Raw genomic sequence first — 20,374 nt, 5'->3', positions numbered from 1 at the left:
CATAAATTCTTTTAAGATCTACTGACAGGGCAGTAATGCCACTTGTGTGTAGCATACGTAGGGACGGGCGAAATTTGTCCATTTCGGTTCATCTGAGTTTCCAGTATTAAATCATTTCTACATCTTCTTGAAATGCTTCTAAATGGAGTGTGTGTGTGTGTGTGTGTGTGTGTGTGTGTGTACACAAACAAAATTAATTTGCGCGCGTGTGTTTGTGCGCGTGTGTGCGCATTCCCACGTTACGCGCGTTTCAGTCTCGGCCAACACGTTTCGCTGCCGGGAGAGGGAGACTTTGAGGTTGTTGTTGTTGTTTTTTTACCTAAGCCTGACTCTTTTTATCTTTACCGCGTTAGGCCCCGCCCCTCCATCTAGGTGGCCGACCGAGAGGCCCTATCGGCGCTTGTGGCAGCAGCAGCCGCCTCAGCAGCAGAAGGAACCGGAGCAGAGCGAACTACGACCGCCGCGTGAGAGGCGGACGCCCGGCTCCTATCACAGCCGCTGCCGCCGCTGCAGCCGCCGCCAACAACATGGTGAAGATCTCTTTCCAGCCGCCCTTCGCCGGCAAAGACCAGTCCAAGAAGGAGGCGGCCGAGGTGCTGGTGGCCGACAAGGTGAGCGCGGGTCGAAGCTGCGACGTCGGCCCGTAACCGGCCGCCCTTTAATCTCCCTTCCCCCACCGGCGCCATTTTGTGGTGGCGGCGGAACGGGAATTAGAAGGGAAGTAAAAACACACGACGGAGAGTGCGAGGGGGGGGGCGCGCATCGGGAGCGCTCCCTCCACCAGCACTAGCACCCCAATAACGCGCCTTCGGGGAGCAAAATAATGGCGCCGCTGCCTTGGCGAAGGCCTCTTTAACCCCAAAGGCAGCCCCATTCCTAAGCCTCCCTTGGCCACTTCAGAGACCGGGTCCTGTCATCTCTAGCAGGACAGCTCTTTCGCCTTTTCAGACGCACACCCATCTGCCCCCCCCCCCTTATTTAAACCCATTTCGCAATCGGCAGGTGCCTTGGATCCATAGCTGTCAACTTTTCCCTTTTCTTGCGAGGAATCCTATTCAGAATAAGGGGATTTCCCATTAAAAAAAAGGGAAATGTTGACAGCTATGCTTGGATCAGGCCGCGGACCCCCCTAGCTTTTCTAGCCCGCACCTGCATTAGGCGCGTATAAAGTGTGTGATAATAATAATAATAATAATACACGACAGCCCCTGCCTGCAGACTCATACTCCCAAAAAAGACGACACCAAAAAAGAGAGAGGAAGTGATAGTGATAGTGGTGGTTTTAAGGGTAAAGGGAGAATTAATGCTGCTGCTTGTGATTTGGATTGCAAAGCTGCCTTGAGTGTATGTGAAATTTAAGTAATAGTTGCTGGGTTTTTTGATAACAACAATAGCATTAAAACATATTTTCTCCTGCGTTTGACTGGGTGTAGTGTGCTGGTTTGTGACTCCCTTAGTCCAACGCTTGCAACCCAGCAGTGGTTTAGTTGTGGAGTAGCCTGCTGCAAGCATCCCAGACACTGCACCTTATAAAAGGATGCTGGTGTTCCATAACACAATGGTATGGCAGATGCTTTGCACGAAGAGGCTGCCAGGTTTTAATCCCTTGCCTCTCCGGCTACATAAAGGATCTCTGCTAGCATGTGCAAGACATTTGTCTGAAATCCAGGGACACTGTAGTTTAAGCTGACATTGATTCTAAGTCCACCGGTTAAAAGTGCAGAAGTAGGTCACACACATGCATGTAAGGGGGGGGGCGTTGCACCTGTGTAAATGTACCTGTTCATTATGGGGGTTTCTACTTTGCCTTTTAAACAACTTATCAGTGTGAGTAACCAAAATATATACATCAGAGTACACATATGGGTAGTGTTGAATGGGCCCTAGGCAAGTGAGGGTAGGATTTCAGCATAAGTCTTCCACTTCTTTCAAGTTCTGGAGCCCTCTCAAATGCATTAGGGGACCACTTCTATTCTTCTTTTAAACCACCCTTGTCTCAATGTTTTGTATATGTTCCCTGAGAACTTTTCATAGCTTTATATAGTGGCTGGGAGTTGAACCTGGAACTCGCTGCATGCAAAACAACAGTGGAACTTTTTGCATTGATTTTCCTGGTATTATTAGTGCAAGCCTGCATAGAAAGTGCAGTTTTCTTTAACACATTAATATCACTCTGCCTCTGTTCAGAGCCATCTTCTCTTGGTATCTCCAAGGACCTTAAGGTGGCATACATGTTATCCCCCTGTGATAGAGGTTAGGCTGGGAGATGGTGACTACTACATTGTCATCAAATGAGCGTCATGACTCAGGAGGAGATTGAAATCCAAGTTCTTCTAGGTCCAACATTCTAACCACTACACCACACAGCTGAGGCTTAACACACAGGTAGTGCTTTGCCTGTTTCATAGTTGCCCTAAGTGTTGTGTTGGTGGGTTTTGCTTATATACATTAGGATAACTAGTGTGTGTCTTTTTCTGGCCAAATGCTCTTTTCTGTGTTTTCCTGCACAAAAGTTGACTCATTCTCAATTTAAAGAAGTGGTTGATTGACAGTGCATATGTTTGTGCATGATTGCATTTGGAAATGGTTGCAAACATGTACTGGGGAGCTGCAGGCAGTTGAAGAACACCACATTGTGACACAAATACTTGCTTCACGTGTGGTAGCTGTGTGCCATCTCTTACTTTGTAGCATGTAAGGCAACCTTAATTGCTTCAGTGCCAACAGATCTCTGCTTTATCCTCATGTTGGAAATAGCTACACTTCCATTGCAGGATAGATCTAGGTAGTGGAAAGCTGGTTTGATTGTAGCTCCCATGTGATCACTGAATATTTTTAAATCCTTAAGTTTCAGTAAAATCCACAATGCATTAGAAACTAAATGCAAGCTCTTAATAACATAATCTTAAATTTGGCCTTCTATCCCTGCCCATTTTTACCTGGGAGAAAGCTCACTAAATGCAGTGGGGCTTGTTTCTGATTAAAGATATACATTTGATTGGTTTGCAGATATGTCTTGACTCTGATGGAGAGTTCATGCCTAAATTTGAGGCATGTGAAGGCCTAGTTCCAAAACTTTGAGTTTTCATTTATACAAAAGTGTCTCAACATTACAGGTGATCCATATTTTATGGTTCTAAGCATATTTACATGGAAACAAAATCTACATAAGGCCCAGTATGTTCCTTAGCAAAACATAATAAAGATAACCATCACATGCATCCTCCTCACCCAAGAGGAGTCTGACTAGACAGCCTTGCTTAGTTTCCTGTCTAGCAGTAAAAAAACCAGGTACGAGTGGTGCATAAATAGAATCCTTTCAAACATAAAATGGAAATGTTGCTTTGTTTTCACAGATGTTTCCTCTCTTCTTACTTTCATTTTAGGTGAAATAATTGAACTGAAATGTGCCTGAACCCTTATTTCCTACAAATTTCCAACAAGTGGCAGATCTGCTTTTTCTAGTGTTACAGTTCACTTTTGAGATTGTGCAAGTAAAAGCATTATGAGAAATTTGTTTTGCAATTCAGCATTTGTATTGGCATAATGATTCAGAGGGTGGAGGCTACTGATGACTAGCAAAGTTTATGCAACATTCCTGGTTTGATTCCTGATAACCAGCCAAAGAACCTCTTGGAGCAGAAAGTCTGGGAAAGATTTCTTTGTGAGCCTTTAGGAGATGCTGCTAGGCAGACATGATAGGTACAGACCTGCCTTTAAATGCTGGGTTACTATGTAATCTCTGTAAAGCAGTGGTACAATGTAATGTGCCAAAAGGATGCAATGTGCCAAAAGGTACTCTTAATCCTCTCCGCCCCCACATTCAGTCCCTCAAAAGTTTCCCAGTCAGGTTATAGACTATGCATAACTAATTTTCATGTCTTTCTCTAATGTTATAAATCACATATTCTACTCCCACCTCTAGACAGGACTGCAGCAGACATCCACTTGGCCTGCATCTGCCACTGATTTGTGTACTTGAACCAATAGTCTGCTGAATAGACAATATTGGGCAAGTTATAAGGCAGCTTCATATGTTTAAACATGCAGCTATTAATACTATAATGAAATTTTGCAGGTAGTTACTTGAAAAGAATGAATTGCTGTTTGGGATTGTGAGATTAGACAATTAATGTGCAGGCTCACTTGTTATTAAGTATCAAGAAGACATGCATGACAGTTCTTTGGGCAGAAAGGAAATACTGTTGTGGCTGTTACATTCTAATACTAACTTTGCTATTTACTGCAGAATGCTATTTTATTATCTGCAGTCTTGCAAAACTTATACTTGAACATACAGTTTTAACATTTTGAACTGGCTATAACATTGCATAAGAGTCTAAGGTCGAGTTTATTGCTTTCTGAATTTTTTTCTGGTGGGCTAGGGGCACAACTGTTTATTATCCTGTGTCTGGCACATTCAGAACAATGTTTAGCTTTCCAGCTTCAGGGTTGTCCTCCACCCTGCAATTCACTGAGCTCCTTGCAAAAAGGGATGGGCTAAAAATAGATGATTGTAAATATTTTGGTCTTGGTGTTCCTAATATTGGGATTTTCTGTAATACATGAAGTTGAATTAAACCAGGCTTTGACTGGACTAAAATATATATTTGTGCATGAAATTAAATTGTCTTGATCTTTGCAATAGTACATGAGTAGTTCTCCCAAAAGCTGATGTGGAAATAATCAGTGCGGCTAGTAATTCCTTGTGAACTGTGCAGGAGCTGTACATTTAATGATTGTACAGGTAGCACATTGGTGCCTGCTCTTTTCTTCATTTACACTGGCTCAGTTAAAAGGCAGGTTACAACTTGACCACGGTGCCTGACTCTGGATTTTTGAAGATGCTTGGCTTCAACTAAATGACATAATTGAAGCTGGAAAAAGCATATTTAATTTTAACATGCTAGCATCAGATTTCAAGATGCTTGAGCAAACTAGTGAAGAAATATTCCTGGCTTGTATATACACAGCTGAAGTTAACTATCTGTAGAGCAGAACTGAAATTATATTAGACAATTATATGGATTCTGAAACTTTAGAACCCAAGCTACTTGCTTACTAAAAGTGCAAATATGTTTTGGCTGTTAGTATTGCCCTTTTTTTCTTTTTTCTTTTTTAAAAAAGGCCACATATCTAGCATTGTTAACTGGCAAAATTTCTTCAACAGCATATTAGGTTCTCAGAGAACTAGAATATTATTTGCATAGTAGAAGTTCAGAATCTGCTGATGCTTCTTTTTCGATAGTTTATAACTTGCTGTTCCTCTTCTAAATCTGAGGGTGGAGAGGTAAGGAGGAGGAATGTCTCATCTTGCCAACCCTTTGGATACTTTTATAGTCCTACTGTACTGATGATTTGAGTGGACAAAGATCCTTGAAATCAGTTTAACATCTGAATTTCCTGTTTTAAAACTCATTATTTTTTTTTAAATGAGCTTAGCTGAATGTTAAAAGCAAATGCCACACTGAAACCTCTCAGCTGATAATGCTCTTGAACAAACAAGGCTAAATATGCATGTCATTGAGTCATACTGCTTTTGTTTTTAGAATTATGGAAATAATCTTCCTTTTGAAGTCACACACCTCATAAATATGATCTTGATGTTAGCAATTATGGATTGGAAGGTCATCACAATTTTGTGGTTTTGTGTATATTTGCAGTTAACCACAACCCCTTTAAATGTTCTTTGCCATAAATATGAGCAAGGAGCAAATGCTGTTGAATAGATAAATTGACTTTTTATAACTTTAAAGAGTTATAGAAGTTATAACTGACAGATGTTGCTGAGAAACAGCTCCAATCACCCCTGACCATTGGCCATGATGTCTGGAACTGATGGGAATTGGAGTTCAACATTTAGAATGTCACAGGTTCCCCATCCCTGCCTAACACTTAAGGAAGGATTGTCTTGGGAGGGGAAGGGAACAATGAGCTGAATTATGTTAAGGGAAGTTTAAAATGTGAAACCTTTATTTTTGCAGCCTAGTAGGTAAAATTCACTGTAGCACTGTTATGTAATTTAACAGGAGGCACAAATCCATCTGTAGTTTTTTAAAGGCTATTCACTGTTTGTGTTTAAAGCAGATGCTATGGCATCCTTGTTTTAAACCCAAACAAAGGGCTCAAAACACGTTCCATTCTCCCATGAATGAAATATAGGTGTACTATGGCATCCTTGGGTCAAACATTTCTCAAGGGTGTTGTCTGGCATTGTTGGCTTTCCCCTTGAAGTGTGGTATCATCCTGCTGAGCCAAGGTAAGGTGTAATTAGTTAAAGAAAATATTGTCTCCAAGACAACAAAGAACTTAAGTTCTCTCTCTCTCCTTCTCTCTCTCTCTCTCTCTCTCTCTCTCTCTCTCTCTCTCTCTCCTGAAGGATCCAGAAGTTGCAACACATGGGCACGAAAGTTCATCTGGAAGATGTCTGCTGATTCTTTTGGGTCTTGCGCTTATATTAGCAGGAGTGGTGGTTGGTGGAGCCTGCCTCTATAAGTACTTCATGCCAAGGGTAATGGAAATACAACTCCTTTTCCCTTTTTTTCCTTTTGCAGATAAAATTGACAAAGCAAATATAAACATACAAAATAAGCAAAATATTCCACACAGTGTAAGCATGATATGTAACTGAATTGGAATATGGGTCTAAAATTAGATCTGCACCTCAAAGCTGTGGCACTGAGGAAGCTAAGAACTTAAAAAGTGAATATGCCTGGATTCCTCTCATGTTTGTGACTGGGACAGCCAGAGTTATCTTGCTGAACTGAGGCCTCAGACCTGGGAGCCACCATCTTGGCTTTTCCCCTCCTTGTCCTTGTACTGCCCCATGGGGCCCTGTGAGATCCTTGCATCTTGCAGGATCTCGGATGCATCCTTCCCTGAAGCTTCCATGTCTGCCTCAGTAGGACTGGCATTCTTGGCAGTTCGGCTGCTTGCCATGATTTGGGTGCCAGACTCTGCAGTGCAGCATCCTGAGATGGTAAGCTGGTCTTGGACATCTTAGTGGTGTTGGGGACCAAGTCTTGTCTTCCTGCCCCCCACCAAAATATTTTTTAAAAAATATGCAGAAAAGTTCAAAACTTTTATTTAACTGTGTGATTGTAGCAGATCTGCTATTTTCTTGAAGGACTTTGCAAACACAACTCAAATTGCTGTGAGCTTATACATTAACAGAATATATATAGGCCACATGTTCTGAACAAAGTTTAATAGACAAAACATTGAGTCAGGAGGAATTTGTGGAAATGTTTAATACAAGTATTTGTTACAACAGTGCCATCACACAATTCACACATAGAAAGTCACCTTTTCCGCTTGTCTGCACCAGTCTTGCACATATATTTTACAAGGTGTAAGGTACAGTTGGAATGTCATTTATTACAGTTCTCTCATGCATCTAATGAAATGGAGAAATGCCTTCCTCTAATAAACTGAAAAGACTTAAATAAATGTGAAACAGTATCCTGTACATTTGTTCCACATTAACTTAAAAACTTAACTTTCCAGCATCTTTGCTGGAAAACAACTAACTTGGAAGTAATTTGTATTTCTTTGCTAACTTGGAAGTAATTTGTATTTCTTTGCATATACCTCTTACGCACCTCTGATTTTTTGTTGTTTTTGAACTGTAATTAAATGAATTTATTGCAACTAACAGAACCACAAAAACACTTGCCCTCATTAGATATTTTTTTTGCCCAATATTGATTTTATTTCCGGTGACACTACAGAAGTGGAAAGTCTGCTAAAATGCATTATGATTGTGGCAAACCAATGCTGGGTTGTACCCAGCTAAGTTATACTTCGAGTAGACCCATTGCAATTAACAGACCCAAGTTAATAATTTTAAATGGGTCTGCTCTAAATAGCACTGGATAATCTGTCCCTAAAAGAAGTCTCATAATTGATTACTGTGATTTATTTTTAGCGTGCAATGATGCGTGGGCAAATGTGTTACGCGGGAGAGGATCAGCAAGAGCAGGCAGCCGAACCCTACTTCTTGCCCATTGCTGAAGAAGCTGACATTCGTGAGGATGATAATATTGCCATCATTCAGGTTCCTGTTCCAAAATTCTCTGACAGTGATCCTGCGGCGATTGTTCATGACTTTGAAAGGGTGAGTTGTGACAAGTCTAGAACTTTTCTTTTTGAAAATTACCCCATCTGGTGAGTTTTCATAATTGGCAACACAAAAAGCAAACACCTTCATCCTTCTACATCAAATAACAGAAATAATGTTAGTAACAGCTAGCCTTGTTGCTTGCTTTAATTTTGGTTCATCTGGTGCAAGTTAGTACAAGCACATAATTCACAGCTTCAGCTTACTGGCCACTAGTCTTGCCTAAAAAAAAATCAGGAATGTTTCTCCTTTTTTGAGTCCTAACTTTGTGTGTTAAATGTCCATTATTAGTCCCCCGCCCCTTTTAAAATGCAGTCTCTTTACATTTCAGGTAGCAGCTCCTGAGGGTGTATACTTGTGTTAGGAAAAGTTGTGGTGGGCAGTTTGGGAGCTACCATTTCAAGGAAGAGGGAAACAAAAGAGTGAGGTGGAGAGTGTAGGTCACATGTAGATGTATTACAGGCTGGCAGTTCCCACCCCTGCTGTAGCCTGTCCACTGGTAGCAGTTATTCATTACCATGTATAGGTTTAAGAAAGTGCCTTAATCCAGGGTGAAAATAGATTGAAACTTTGTGCTGAAAAACTGAATGCAATAGTAATGGTGATCCTGGAAACGAGGTGGTGCCTTACATTCCACAACAGTAGTGTTCTGGCTGTAACTGTGTTTTGAGATACATAGGTCTGCCATGCTTCACAGTCTATAATTCTATGTATTTTTTAAAAGTATGAATGTAGCTCTGCAAAGCTGCTATTTATAAAACTTTCCAATAAGGTTGGTATTCAACATAGACTTAGCACTTATTTTCAGATAATAAATCTCCTTTTTATTCTTGGTTCTGTTGTCACTATGTCATATGCTCTCTGCCACCTTAAACTTGTTACATGAGTTGCAAGTGATTTATGTGCAAATTGCTTATCTTCAAAATTGATCTCAAGAATGTATTACTCTTAAGACCTATGGTTAGAATGGCTGTTTTAAAAAGTTATTAGAATCTTTGCTTGCCAAAATAGATTCTCTTACTCCATTGGAAAGAACTCTTTCTCTGTGTTGGAAGGGAACCTTTTGATAAATCCCAGTACTTGAAACTTTATTGCTTCTCTTCAAATCAGTTACATAATTTGAACTACATAATTTGAACTAATTTGAAAACAATGACTTAAGGAAGTTAAGTGAAGGAAAGTTTTCTGCCCCCTCTTCCTACCTATACTCACTCATGCCTCTCTAGAGGGTTGGGGAACCCTCTTGAATAATGTGGAACTGATCACACGTTGCTGCTGGAAAAAGGAGACGAAAAAATTTGCTTCTCTTGAGATACCTTCCATTATCTTAGAGACCAAGACAACAGGCGTATTAAAGTATGTATTCAAATTACTGAGATTTCTTCTTTCTTCTTGCAGCTCCTGACTGCCTACCTTGATCTGCAGCTGGGTAACTGCTATGTGATCCCTCTGAACACGTCCATTGTTATGCCACCACGGAATCTGATGGACCTCTTTTCAAAATTAACGGTTTGCATTGTTTCAGTGTAACATGGGGAAGAGTTTTCTTTTTCTATGAAGACAGTGAAATGTATTATTGTTTATCAATGGTATCTTTTCTTCAGCGATATCTTTAGCTGGCACATAGCTTGCTTACGAAAAGTCTGTGGATGGCCAGTGTTGGTTGACTGATGGCTTATTGAGAGCATCTGTATCACTGATGCCAAAAGTATAAACACTGTTTTCAGTATGATGCACATAATGTTTTTATTTGCGTCACTCAGAATTTATAGGCAGAGATAGGACAAGCATAACTATGTCTAGACCTTCTTACTTGCATTTAGATGCAAGCAGCTGATAAGACTGAATAGATCTCTTCTTAACTTTGTTACAAGCCCAGGCAGGGGCTGCTTCCTAAATCAAGCATACTTAAATAGTAAACTAAATTAAAATGAGACTTCCTTCAAGTGGATTGGTGCGGGAGCCTTTTTCAGTCTAAGGTTCACATTCACTCCTGGGCAGCCTGGAAGCCAAATGCCAACAGGAGGTGGAGTAATGGATTTAACGACTACCTTTGTACAGGAGGCTACATTCTAGCCATGCAAAAGCCAGAGGTTTACACACACACACACACACACACACACACACACACCCCATACTAGGAAGCAAGAGAAATTATCATTATTCATGGACAAATCGTTCTTCAGAAATTTTTATCAAGTGCATTTGGTAAGAACTCCTAGAAACATGACCCCAAGGAATAACCTTTTGTGATCAAGGTCTGGGCACACTATTTGCAATAAATCTTGCTTTAATTATCTGAAGTTTTCACCTTTTCTCATAGATTCCACATGTATAGTTGCTCCCTTTATTTAAAGTTCCTTTGCAAATGTGAATCTTCTTCTTTGGGTATTGAAAAAAAAAGAACTGCCAATATTCATATTGGTGATATTTGTGTTTTTCCACAGACTGGTTCCTATTTGCCTCAGACTTACCTTGTTCGTGAAGAAATGGTTGTGACAGAAAAGATTGATAATGTGTCGGATCTGGGCATTTTCATTTACCAGCTCTGTGTAGGGAAGGAAACTTTCAGGCTTCAGCACAGAGATAAGACCAATGGTGAGTATTTCAACTGAGAATGTAAACTTAGCTTCTTATCTTAAGCAGAAAAAAATAAAATCTAAAAATCTTCTGTAAGTTTCCAGAAAGAGCTTTACTTGATAAATCTATCTAGTTTTTTCTTTTTTAATTTTCCTTTAATAGAAAAGGCTTTTTCTTTCTAAGGTTACATATGGGAAAGTGGAGGTACATAGTGAGACTAAATCATTAAATTAAACTGGTGAAAAGTCAATGTTAACACCTCTAGCAGCAGTTCAAGCATGAATATTCTGATAAAGTCAGAAATTTAAGATTTTGTTCAGAATCTAAAAATGTTTGAACAGTTAGCTGCATTGGTGTCTTGCTTGATGGTATTTTGGAAGTATTTGGTTCAGTATTCAGCTAGTGAATTGTGGGAAACTTCACACAGTGGCTCATTTCCAGGGTAGGAAAAGTGTTTGTACCCAACCTGCACATCACTATCCCCAACACTCCTTCCCAAATTGCATTTCCCTGGTTTTAAATCAATAGATACATTCAGCTTGGCACATGCAGCCATAAATAGACTAACCAGGAAATAAAACTTCTGTCTGAAATCTTCATATACTGTTCAGCATTAATTGGTGTTGTGTTCTCTTATTTAGGCCTCCAGAAACGCTCCGCTGAAAAGTGTCATTCAATCCGGCACTTTGAAAACTTGTTTGTTGTGGAAACCAAGATCTGTCAGCAGTGAAAAGTACAGGGTAGAAAGTGACAATCACACATCTTCATTAAGAAGTCGAAGCTTTATATCTTTATTTTCAGAATTAAAACATGCAGTGATAATCAAAACCTTATGCTTTTTTGTGGGTTGCTTAAATTTAAAAACAAAAGAAGGAAATTCCAAATTTACCATGATTTTTTCTTTGTGTCCCTGGTGTGGCTAAATTTTCTAGCTTTCATTCGCACTTGCTAACACAAAAGTGAATACCCTATACCCACCTGATTATCTGTTTCACAGCATAGTCTTACACGTCTACTTGGAAGTCTTATTTTGTTAAGAGACTTACTCCAAATTAAGTGTGTAGGATTGCAGCCTCAAACTAATTTAAAAAAGGACTGCAAGTAGCAAATTCCTACATAGAAATGTAGTCCAGTCAACACCTGACTCTTTACAGAATGATGAAAGTAACACATTAATATCTGGTTTGCACATTTATATGTAGCTCTGTAGGATTGCTCTACATTAAGTCTGGTAAGAAACTACATCAAGACTTCTAAGGTTTATTTGAACTTCATAGGAGAAGCATGTAAACTAACCTTGGTAATCATAAACATTTTTTTCCATTTTGTGCAATTACTGTATTGAACTTGTATGTATATTTGGAACCTTCCCTGAGTTGACTTTAGTACTTCTTTATTTTGGTTCTTTGGTGATATTTAGTTATATGTTCAGGAGCAGTTACTCTTTAAAAGCTTTTATGTTAGTATTTTGGCGCTGGACTGGTTTCAACATCTTTATTGCAAGCTTATGTAATTACAACCTGATTTGGCCCAATTGTCATTGTTTCTGTAGCTGTGAATTCCAACCTCCCAAGCCTATATTTCAGAGAATAACTTCTTATAAGCACAGTAGCACTAAGACTGCAGTTGAAAGTATTATCTTTGCTTAAGACTGTGGTACACGATGATAAAGGGATTGTTAGTGAGCTGCTAAGTTGAGTGTTTTGTATAAGGGACTTTATATTTCTCACAAATCCTGCAGCCCTCCAATAAATGTTTCTTTAAGACTATGGTGGTGGTCTCACTTTGTTGGCAATAAAAGTAGTTGTGAGAGGGAATATTAATGCTGTCAAAATATTGGTAGAGTATCACTCCTGCGCTGAAACTGCTATAGTCAAGAACCATGTATTCTACAGTACTTCAGAATGTTATATTAGGTGCAGAATCTAGTTGCCTGAGAAACTTAGGCTTTCAGGTTTGTGTTTTGCCATCATTGTTCTGAATTGTAGGCAAAGATTAGTGTATCTCTAGAGCTAAAGGCGTGGAGTAATTGATCATAGGGTTTCCTTTTCTCTCACAGACTAACAAAGAATAAAGTATGTAACTCATATATAGTTGGAGAATAAAGTATGCACCTGAGAGAGGCATAATTTAGCCTGCTGAATTCATTTATTCATGGGTGGGGTGGGAGGTGCTTGTGAATCCTGTTTACTGAAAACCTTCCTGTACACCAAATAAGGAAGTTGTCAGATAGGCTACTTTGTCCTTCATCCTTTAATACAAATGCAAGTCCATCTTAAAAATTGATCTAGTGCACTGGACCTTTGCTGTCTGAAGTCTTGTGGTACTTTTTGTTTAAATATGGAAAGTGGTGCTCTTTAGTTACCTTTTGCCATGCAAGACAAGTTAATAACTTGCAGACCTTATGTGATTCTGATAGGAGCTTTAATTATATATCCCAGCCTGCCTCAGAGAATAAACACTTTCTAGTTCAAGAAACAGGTCCACTTTTTATTTTTGCAAGCTTTAGTGTTATTATTTTTTAGTTTGTTATAGACTATGGGGGCCTTCCTTCTACCTGGTGGAGATAAGTACCCTTTCAAAAGCTGTTCATGGTTGTCACAGCCTGCCTATAGAATATTGGGTCATGGAGCCATTCTGCCTACAGGAACTACCTTTGTCTTTCCGCAATCAGTAGGTGCTCAAGAAGTGCTGCACTTTTTAATTACTTGATCCTCTTACCTACAACCTTTTCTTTAGGTACTCCATGGTTGTGGGAGAGGAACAGGTATCTACTGCTACAAGTGGTGGCTTGTTGGTAAAAAATAGCTAAGTATTTACTCCCTTTCCAAAAGCTGACATCTGCAAACAAATACACATGCTGGAACTGGAATGTTAACATTTGCACCTGTTGTATGTCAAGACTGTTCCTTGCAAAACTCTCAAGGATGCAGCCTTGAGTTAGTGCTTGTTATCCCTTACAAAATAGATATGTCACTTATCCACTAGATGGCGAAGTTGGCAAGCAAGTTTTAAGCCTTCTAGCCTTTTAATGTTCTTGATGAGAGAGCATGCTTATGCTTCACACCAACTAATCTGGAAATAAGTTTGATACTCCAGGGAAGCAACATATGATCCAGAATCATGCCTTTTGGAAGGGCAGTGAAGGCTTATCACCTTTATAACATTTGGTGTAGATCCGGACTTTTTACACCCATTTGTGCCCATTAATACTGGGAGGGCTACAGTTTACATGTAAACTTTTCAGACTGGCATCTGGAAAGCTGCATGCCCAAGACAAGCCAGCCTCTTATGCACATTGTGGTGCACTTGGGCATACAGTAACTGGAGCAAACAACTTGCAGAGAATATTCCAAAAGCAGTCTGGATTTCTTATTGTTAGGTTCTTGCAGCAGGGAGGGGGAATAGCCTTTTATACCAAATCCAATTAACTCATGTTCTTCACAGCTTTATCCCACCATGGGGTGCTCCAGCTGTTTTGGACTGCAACTTAAATCAACCAGCCACCATGGCAAACGGGTTTTTGATCCAAAATACCTGAAGGGCACCCAGGCAGGTCTGACCTGACTGGCAGAGGCTCTCCAGCATTTTGGGCAGCACCCCATTGTCAGTCTTATCTGGAGAGGCCAGGGATTAAACCTGGGACCCTCTCGTGTGCAAAGCATGTGCTCTACCACTGAGCTATGGCTCTTTCTAACACCGCTTCCTTCAAAGCAATCTCTCTTGGTTTCGTAGTTTGTTCATGAAACCATCACACACACACACACACCCCTGGCCAGTTCAACTAGCCTTGCTGCAAACTATTTTGCCTGTCTGTTGCAAGTAGCTCATCAGACCTGCTCGAATGTGAGTTTAAATTTACTTGTCCTTTTTTATATTTGTGGGGGATAAATCAGGCCACATCCCCCTATTTAAGGTTTCAAGTTAGCAGCTTTTGACTTTTGTAGGTAACACATTCAGCATTTATAAGAATTTCCTGAGTCACTGAGCTACTTCTATACTTCCTTTCTACCAACCACTGTACAAACACATTTTCCTCACCACTAAAAGTGATGTTTGCTGGGGAGGGGGGAGGACAGGAGTGCTTCATTGCAGGGGGTTGGGCTGAATGGCCCTCGGTATCCTTTCTAAATCTACAATTCTATGAAAATATTCTATGAAAATATCTCAGGCACTCTTGTGTTTAAGTAAAGAGAGTTAAAGTTGTTTCAAGGTATTTACACAATCCCTGTTACAGATAGGTAGCCGTGTTGGTCTACCATAGTCAAAACAAAAAAAAAAATCCTTCCAGTAGCACCTTAAAGACCAACTAAGTCAGTTCTTGATATGAGCTTTCGTGTGCATGCACACTTCTTCAGAAGTGTGCATGCACACGAAAGCTCATACCAAGAACTGACTTAGTTGGTCTTTAAGGTGCTACTGGAAGGAATTTTTTTTGTTTACACAATCCCTATAATTCTGTGAGGGAGGGCAATGTCTGCGAAATGCTCTGTGATCTTGTGATGGAGGAAGGTATATAAATCTAATAAATAATAACGTTACTGTACCTATTTTGCAGACAGAAGGCTCAAGGTTATAATGAAATGCTTTTTTAGTTTTTCAAATTCCTAACAATGGAGTTGCCTCCTACTTGTGGATTTGGCAACCTTTTTTTCTTTGCCATTCAGAATCTGAAATGTGAAATTTGGATTTCCAAGCTAAATTTTGAATGGGGTTTACTTCAAAAGTACATATGTATTTTTGGCATCTCTTTGAATTTGACAGGCACCAGTTCTCCTGTACTGTCCAATCTTAAATATTGTTGTGTGCCATCTATCAACCTATTGTCTACTTCAGAGGTTCGCAATCTGGTCCATGAAAAGGGTGTGGAATAGTGGAGATTATCAGTACTGAGAGAGAATTGCTGAATAAGCGATTTAGACTTCCTGCCATCACAAGTTACCTGCAGTTACACAACAAAAAAAACCTTCATTGTGGTCTTTTGAGATGAGACCCTTTTTTTGCGGTAAACAGTTAACTCTAAAAGGAAATATTCTTCAGAAAGCAACACACTCATTATGAAATGGTCTCAGAAGGTGCACTAATCTATGTTAGTCCTAAGAAAACCCAGTATTGCATAATACATTTGGAGATCAAAATAGACTGGTTAAAAACAAAATAGAGAGCCCTGCCTAATCAGAGTGAAAAGCTTGTCTGCTTCAGCATCTACAACTATTCGCAATGGCCAACCGGATGCTTCTGGGAAGACTACAAATGCAACTACCAGTTGAGATGATCACATTTACTCTGGCTCACAAAGACTTGTTCCACACACAATTATTGCGAACAGGTTTGAGAGATCTGTTTGGACCAGTGTGCCATGTTTTATATAGAAGACATATAATATGTGCATGGAGTCACAAACTAATAAGAATCAAATAAATGTTCCATGAACAGGAATGGTAGGAGTGGTAAGTCACTGTCAAAGATCACTGAAATGGAGGCAAAGTGCCTTTCCACAGTCAATATCCTACAAATGTGAGATGTGTGCTCCAAACGTCACAATAGGGTGCTCCAAGCGCAGCAGCAGACAGAACAGTTCCTCCTCCTTTATCAGCTGGTTTAATGATGATGTTAGTATCATTAGACAAGTCATTAAGGCAGGCACATTGGGACTTGGTTAAATTGTCCTGTGTCCTAGGGCCCCTCTTTTCGAGTTGGTCTAAATCACGGATCACCAACTGATGGAATGAAGTGAGGGAAGGATTAGAACTGGGTGGGATAAAGGATTATTTAGGTCTAAAAAGCTATGTTTGTTGATCTCTGAAACCAAACATGTCACGTAACTTAATATTACGCACAAATTTATGTTAATCTACACTTGTGCAAAAAGTGTTACAGCGAGGCTTAGGAACAAAATCGAGTCCCAATTGTAGGACCTGCTTTTCCTCTGTATACCTTTTACAGGTGTGTAAGCAGGGCCATCTATCAATCACCCAATGTCATAATGAGTTCAGGTGACTGATTAGGTGGGCAGTCCTGCCTGCCTGCTGAAGTTGACCCACAGGTATGGCAGTAAGGGGGTCTGTTTCACCAGCACATTCCACACCAGGAATGTGTTGGCACCCAGCAGGATTGAATTCCATGCTCATTAGCTGATGAGTGGAGGGTTCAGTTCTGCTCTCTGCAGGGGCAGAGGAAGTGGGGGTACGGTGGGTGCGGGCTGCTCTGGATGTCATCACTCAGGGGGATGACAAAATGCCGGGCGGCACTCACCGCGGGGCCTACAGCGCACCTAAGCCACGTGTCTCTCCTGGGAGAGATGCAGTGGCTTGGGCGCGTGCAGGCTCTGCGCTGTCCACACTGTCCACCCGCTGCCCACCCCCCAGCTGTAGAGCGGCAGACTCCGGAGGCCCCACGGTGCGCCCTACCCCTATGGGCAGCTCACCTCGCCCCTGGGCGCTGCCCCAGGCACCCAAGCGGCTTCCTCTGCTGCTGTCTGCAGGGGTTTGCTTCACTACAATAAAGCAGCACCAACAGCACCAGCTGATTGACAGGCAGGTGTGGTTTTGGAGAAACTGTACTGTGGGCCAAATTGAACTCTATGAAGGGCCAAGGGCAGAGGTTCCCCACCCTGCTTTTAGGCATCACACGATGAGCCAATACAGCCACCTGTCAACTGTAACTGTAATTAGCACTGTAGTAAGCTCTTGACAACCCTGGGATAGCATATCAAGAAAGCTAGTGCTGACATGAGGACAAGCCCTCTTCAGAAGGGCATGATTCATCTTCTCCTACTTGTGCATAGGGAGATTATTGCTTGGCCTCCCCCTACATGCCCACTCAATTCCTCTGCAATATGTTCAGTCATTTCTGGTGACAAAGGAATTATTCCAAACCTTACATATCTAGGGGGCCCATCATGCAGGCTGAGAGAAGGGAGAGCCCAATCCACTACTTGTGAGCAAACCTTGCTCATAGTAGGCACATGCAATGGGATCCCTAAAAGTTCTGAGCCTTTGGTTGTGCTGGTGGATTTAAAATACCTGCAACCGCTGGCTAAAAAAAATCATCTGTGTAGCGAGCAGACTGGCTGGTGCCTTTGCTGGGTTGACTGCCTTTCTTTGTAATGCACAGCATCTATCACTTATCTGAGCCATCACAGTGTGCTCCATCTTGCCTCTTTCCCTTTTTTCATCTTCAGGTGGCATGTTTCATCTGAGCTTCCTGTAGCAGTGTTCCTTTTCACTTTTTCTTTCTTTCTTATTTCACACTGTGGTTTCCGCTCACTGTTACTGGGGCGGCAGCAGGGAGCTAGGTGTTGGCAGAATGAAGCGAGAGCTATTTGTGACATCATTGTGGCAGATTGAAACAGGTGTTTTTTGTCCCAGACTTAGGTGTTGTAGTAAGCTGGGGCGGGGAATCGTTGCTGAACAATTAATATACCTTCCAGTAATGCTCACATTACTGTTTGAAAACCCCCAAACGCTTTAGCCTCAGACATCTGGAAGACCACAGAAAACCTCTCAGATATGAAGGCCAGCAGCCGTTCCTCCACTGTCAGAAATTTGAGGGGTGGCATCCCAGGAGAGGACTTTTTTTGCAGCAGCCCCTAAGCAGTAGAATTCCCTCCTCACAGAGGTCCATCTGGCATCTTCATTGTATAGCTTTCAACATATGCTGGGCTTTGACACCATATCTATCTATCTATCTATCTATCTATCTATCTATCTATCTATCTATCTGAACCCACCCTATTCTTCTGAGTGTAGATTGTCTAAACTGATTTTAACCTTGCATTTTAATATTGTAAGCCACTCTGGAATCTTATGTTGAAGGGTAGGTAAGAAACAACAACAACATATCCACTTCTATTCCTACTCAGTACACTCATTGAAATTGATAGACATAACTAAGGTTCATGAGTAAAACTTAGTTGGATACAATATAAAAATAATAAATAATAATAAATAATAAATAATAAATAATAAATAATAAATAATAAATAATAGGTAATTATTATTCTGTTGGTTATTATTATTATTATTATTATTATTATTATTATTATTATTATTATTTCAGAAAAGGGCAATCCAAATGTTCAATGGGGTGGAGCAACTCCCCTATGAGGAAAGGATGCAGCATTTGGGACTTTTTAGAAAAAGCAGGTCAGAGGGGGCATAATACAAGTTTATAAAATTATGCATGGCATGGAGAAAGTAGATAGCAGAAGGCTTTTTGCCCCCTCATAAAACAGTGGAACCTGCAGACACCCAAAGAAGCTGAATGTTCGAAGATTCAGGACAGATAAAATACTTCTTCAAGCAGCGCAAAGTTAAACTATGGAACTCAATCCCTTAGAAGGCAGTGGTGGCTTCAAAAGAAGACATACCTTCTAACATTTCTTCAGTGAAAATAGGGACATCCTAAGGAAAAGCAGGACATTCTGGGATCAAAGCAGAAACCGGGGCAGCTTCTGTAAATCTAGGACTGTTCCTGGAAAATAGGGACACCTGGAGAGTCTGGGAGGATTAGACAAAAGGCTATCAACAGTTACTAGCTGTGCTGGATTTACGTATAAGCTAAACTAGCTATAGCACTCTTGGGGCACCACAAAAAATTAAAGGGGAAAAAACCTGGATGTACATTTCCAAAATATAAGATAAGTTCAACAATTACTTTGATAAAATACATATTTTGTTATGTGCAAATGGCTTTAGATACCTATTAGGTCCATAAATTACCATATAGCATATATTCAACACAAAAAACAGTGATAATTTGTTGTTGACAAAGGACAGCTGGACATATAAAGAACCCCATTACCTTCAGTAGCTTAGGGCCTCATTAAACCTAAATCCAACCCTGGCTACTAGTCATATTGGCTATGCCCTGCCTCCAAATTCAGAGACAGTACGCTTCTAAATACCAGATGCTGAAAACTGTGGAAGGGGTTATGCTCAGGTCCTACATCTGTGCTTCTTGTGGGCTTCTGGTTGGCCGCTGTGAGAACAGGATGCTGGACTAGATATGCCCTTGGCCTGATCCAGCAGGCTCTGTGTAACGGTGTTGTTCCTTAGTGAGCAATCAGGTAGCATATTGAGCTGCACACTTTCATTTTTTTTTAATTATTCATTCACTTAAGACATTTCTATTCCACCTTGGAAACCAAGCCCTATGAGGAAAGGTTTCGAGTGCTGGGTATTTTTATAGGCTGGAAAAGAGACCATGAGATGACATAATGGTACTCATCAAATATTAGAAGTGTTGTCACATGGAAGATTGTTCTCTGTTGCTCTTGTGGGCAGCCAGCCATCCAGAGGTCACATACCAGTGGTGGGTGGTGTTAGATGGAAAAGTGGATGGAAAATCGATGTGACACTTACCTTTGTACTTTGCAAAAGTTGAAGGTTTCTACATGCACACCCACACTCCAAGTATCTTTCCATCTTCCTTATAGGCAAGCAAGAGTTCAAGGAGGCAGTCTAGGTAGACAAAAATGTTAAAGGAGGGCATGGCCTGTGGGAGGGGGTGTGGTCTGGGAATAGCCCTGAGAGCCAAATTGAGAACCCCGGAGGGCCATATTTGGCCAAAGGCCTAAAGTTCCAGATAGCTTCTCTCTCTCTCTCTCTCTCTCTCTCTCTCTCTCTCTCTCTCTCTCCTTTTAAAACTATATTTCACTGAGACTTTACAGCA

The 20,374-nt window shown here is 40.7% G+C and overlaps 1 protein-coding gene across 1 annotated transcript; it reads left to right on the top strand.

Annotated features, from left to right (window-relative positions):
* Window positions 1–241: 241 nt before the first annotated feature.
* On the top strand, window positions 242–12,468 carry ITM2A (integral membrane protein 2A). Its single transcript, XM_083722546.1, has 6 exons — window positions 242–611; window positions 6,380–6,511; window positions 7,928–8,116; window positions 9,518–9,628; window positions 10,567–10,717; window positions 11,341–12,468. The coding sequence occupies exons 1-6, from the start codon at window positions 528–530 to the stop codon at window positions 11,427–11,429; spliced, it is 756 nt and encodes a 251-aa protein (XP_083578672.1). The 5' UTR covers window positions 242–527; the 3' UTR covers window positions 11,430–12,468.
* Window positions 12,469–20,374: the final 7,906 nt, after the last annotated feature.

This window comes from Podarcis gaigeae (assembly GCF_964106915.1).
Source record: "Podarcis gaigeae genome assembly, chromosome: Z".
NCBI lineage: Eukaryota > Metazoa > Chordata > Lepidosauria > Squamata > Lacertidae > Podarcis > Podarcis gaigeae.
This window is presented reverse-complemented; position numbering and strand designations above follow the sequence as displayed.

Bases quoted from the DNA above. Each gene is read 5' to 3' on its own strand.
- ITM2A (XM_083722546.1), top strand. From the start codon at position 528: ATGGTGAAGATCTCTTTCCAGCCGCCCTTCGCCGGCAAAGACCAGTCC. The intron at 6,512-7,927 runs GTAATGGAAATA...ATTTATTTTTAG, and splicing joins ATAAGTACTTCATGCCAAGG to CGTGCAATGATGCGTGGGCA. The intron at 10,718-11,340 runs GTGAGTATTTCA...TCTCTTATTTAG, and splicing joins GCACAGAGATAAGACCAATG to GCCTCCAGAAACGCTCCGCT.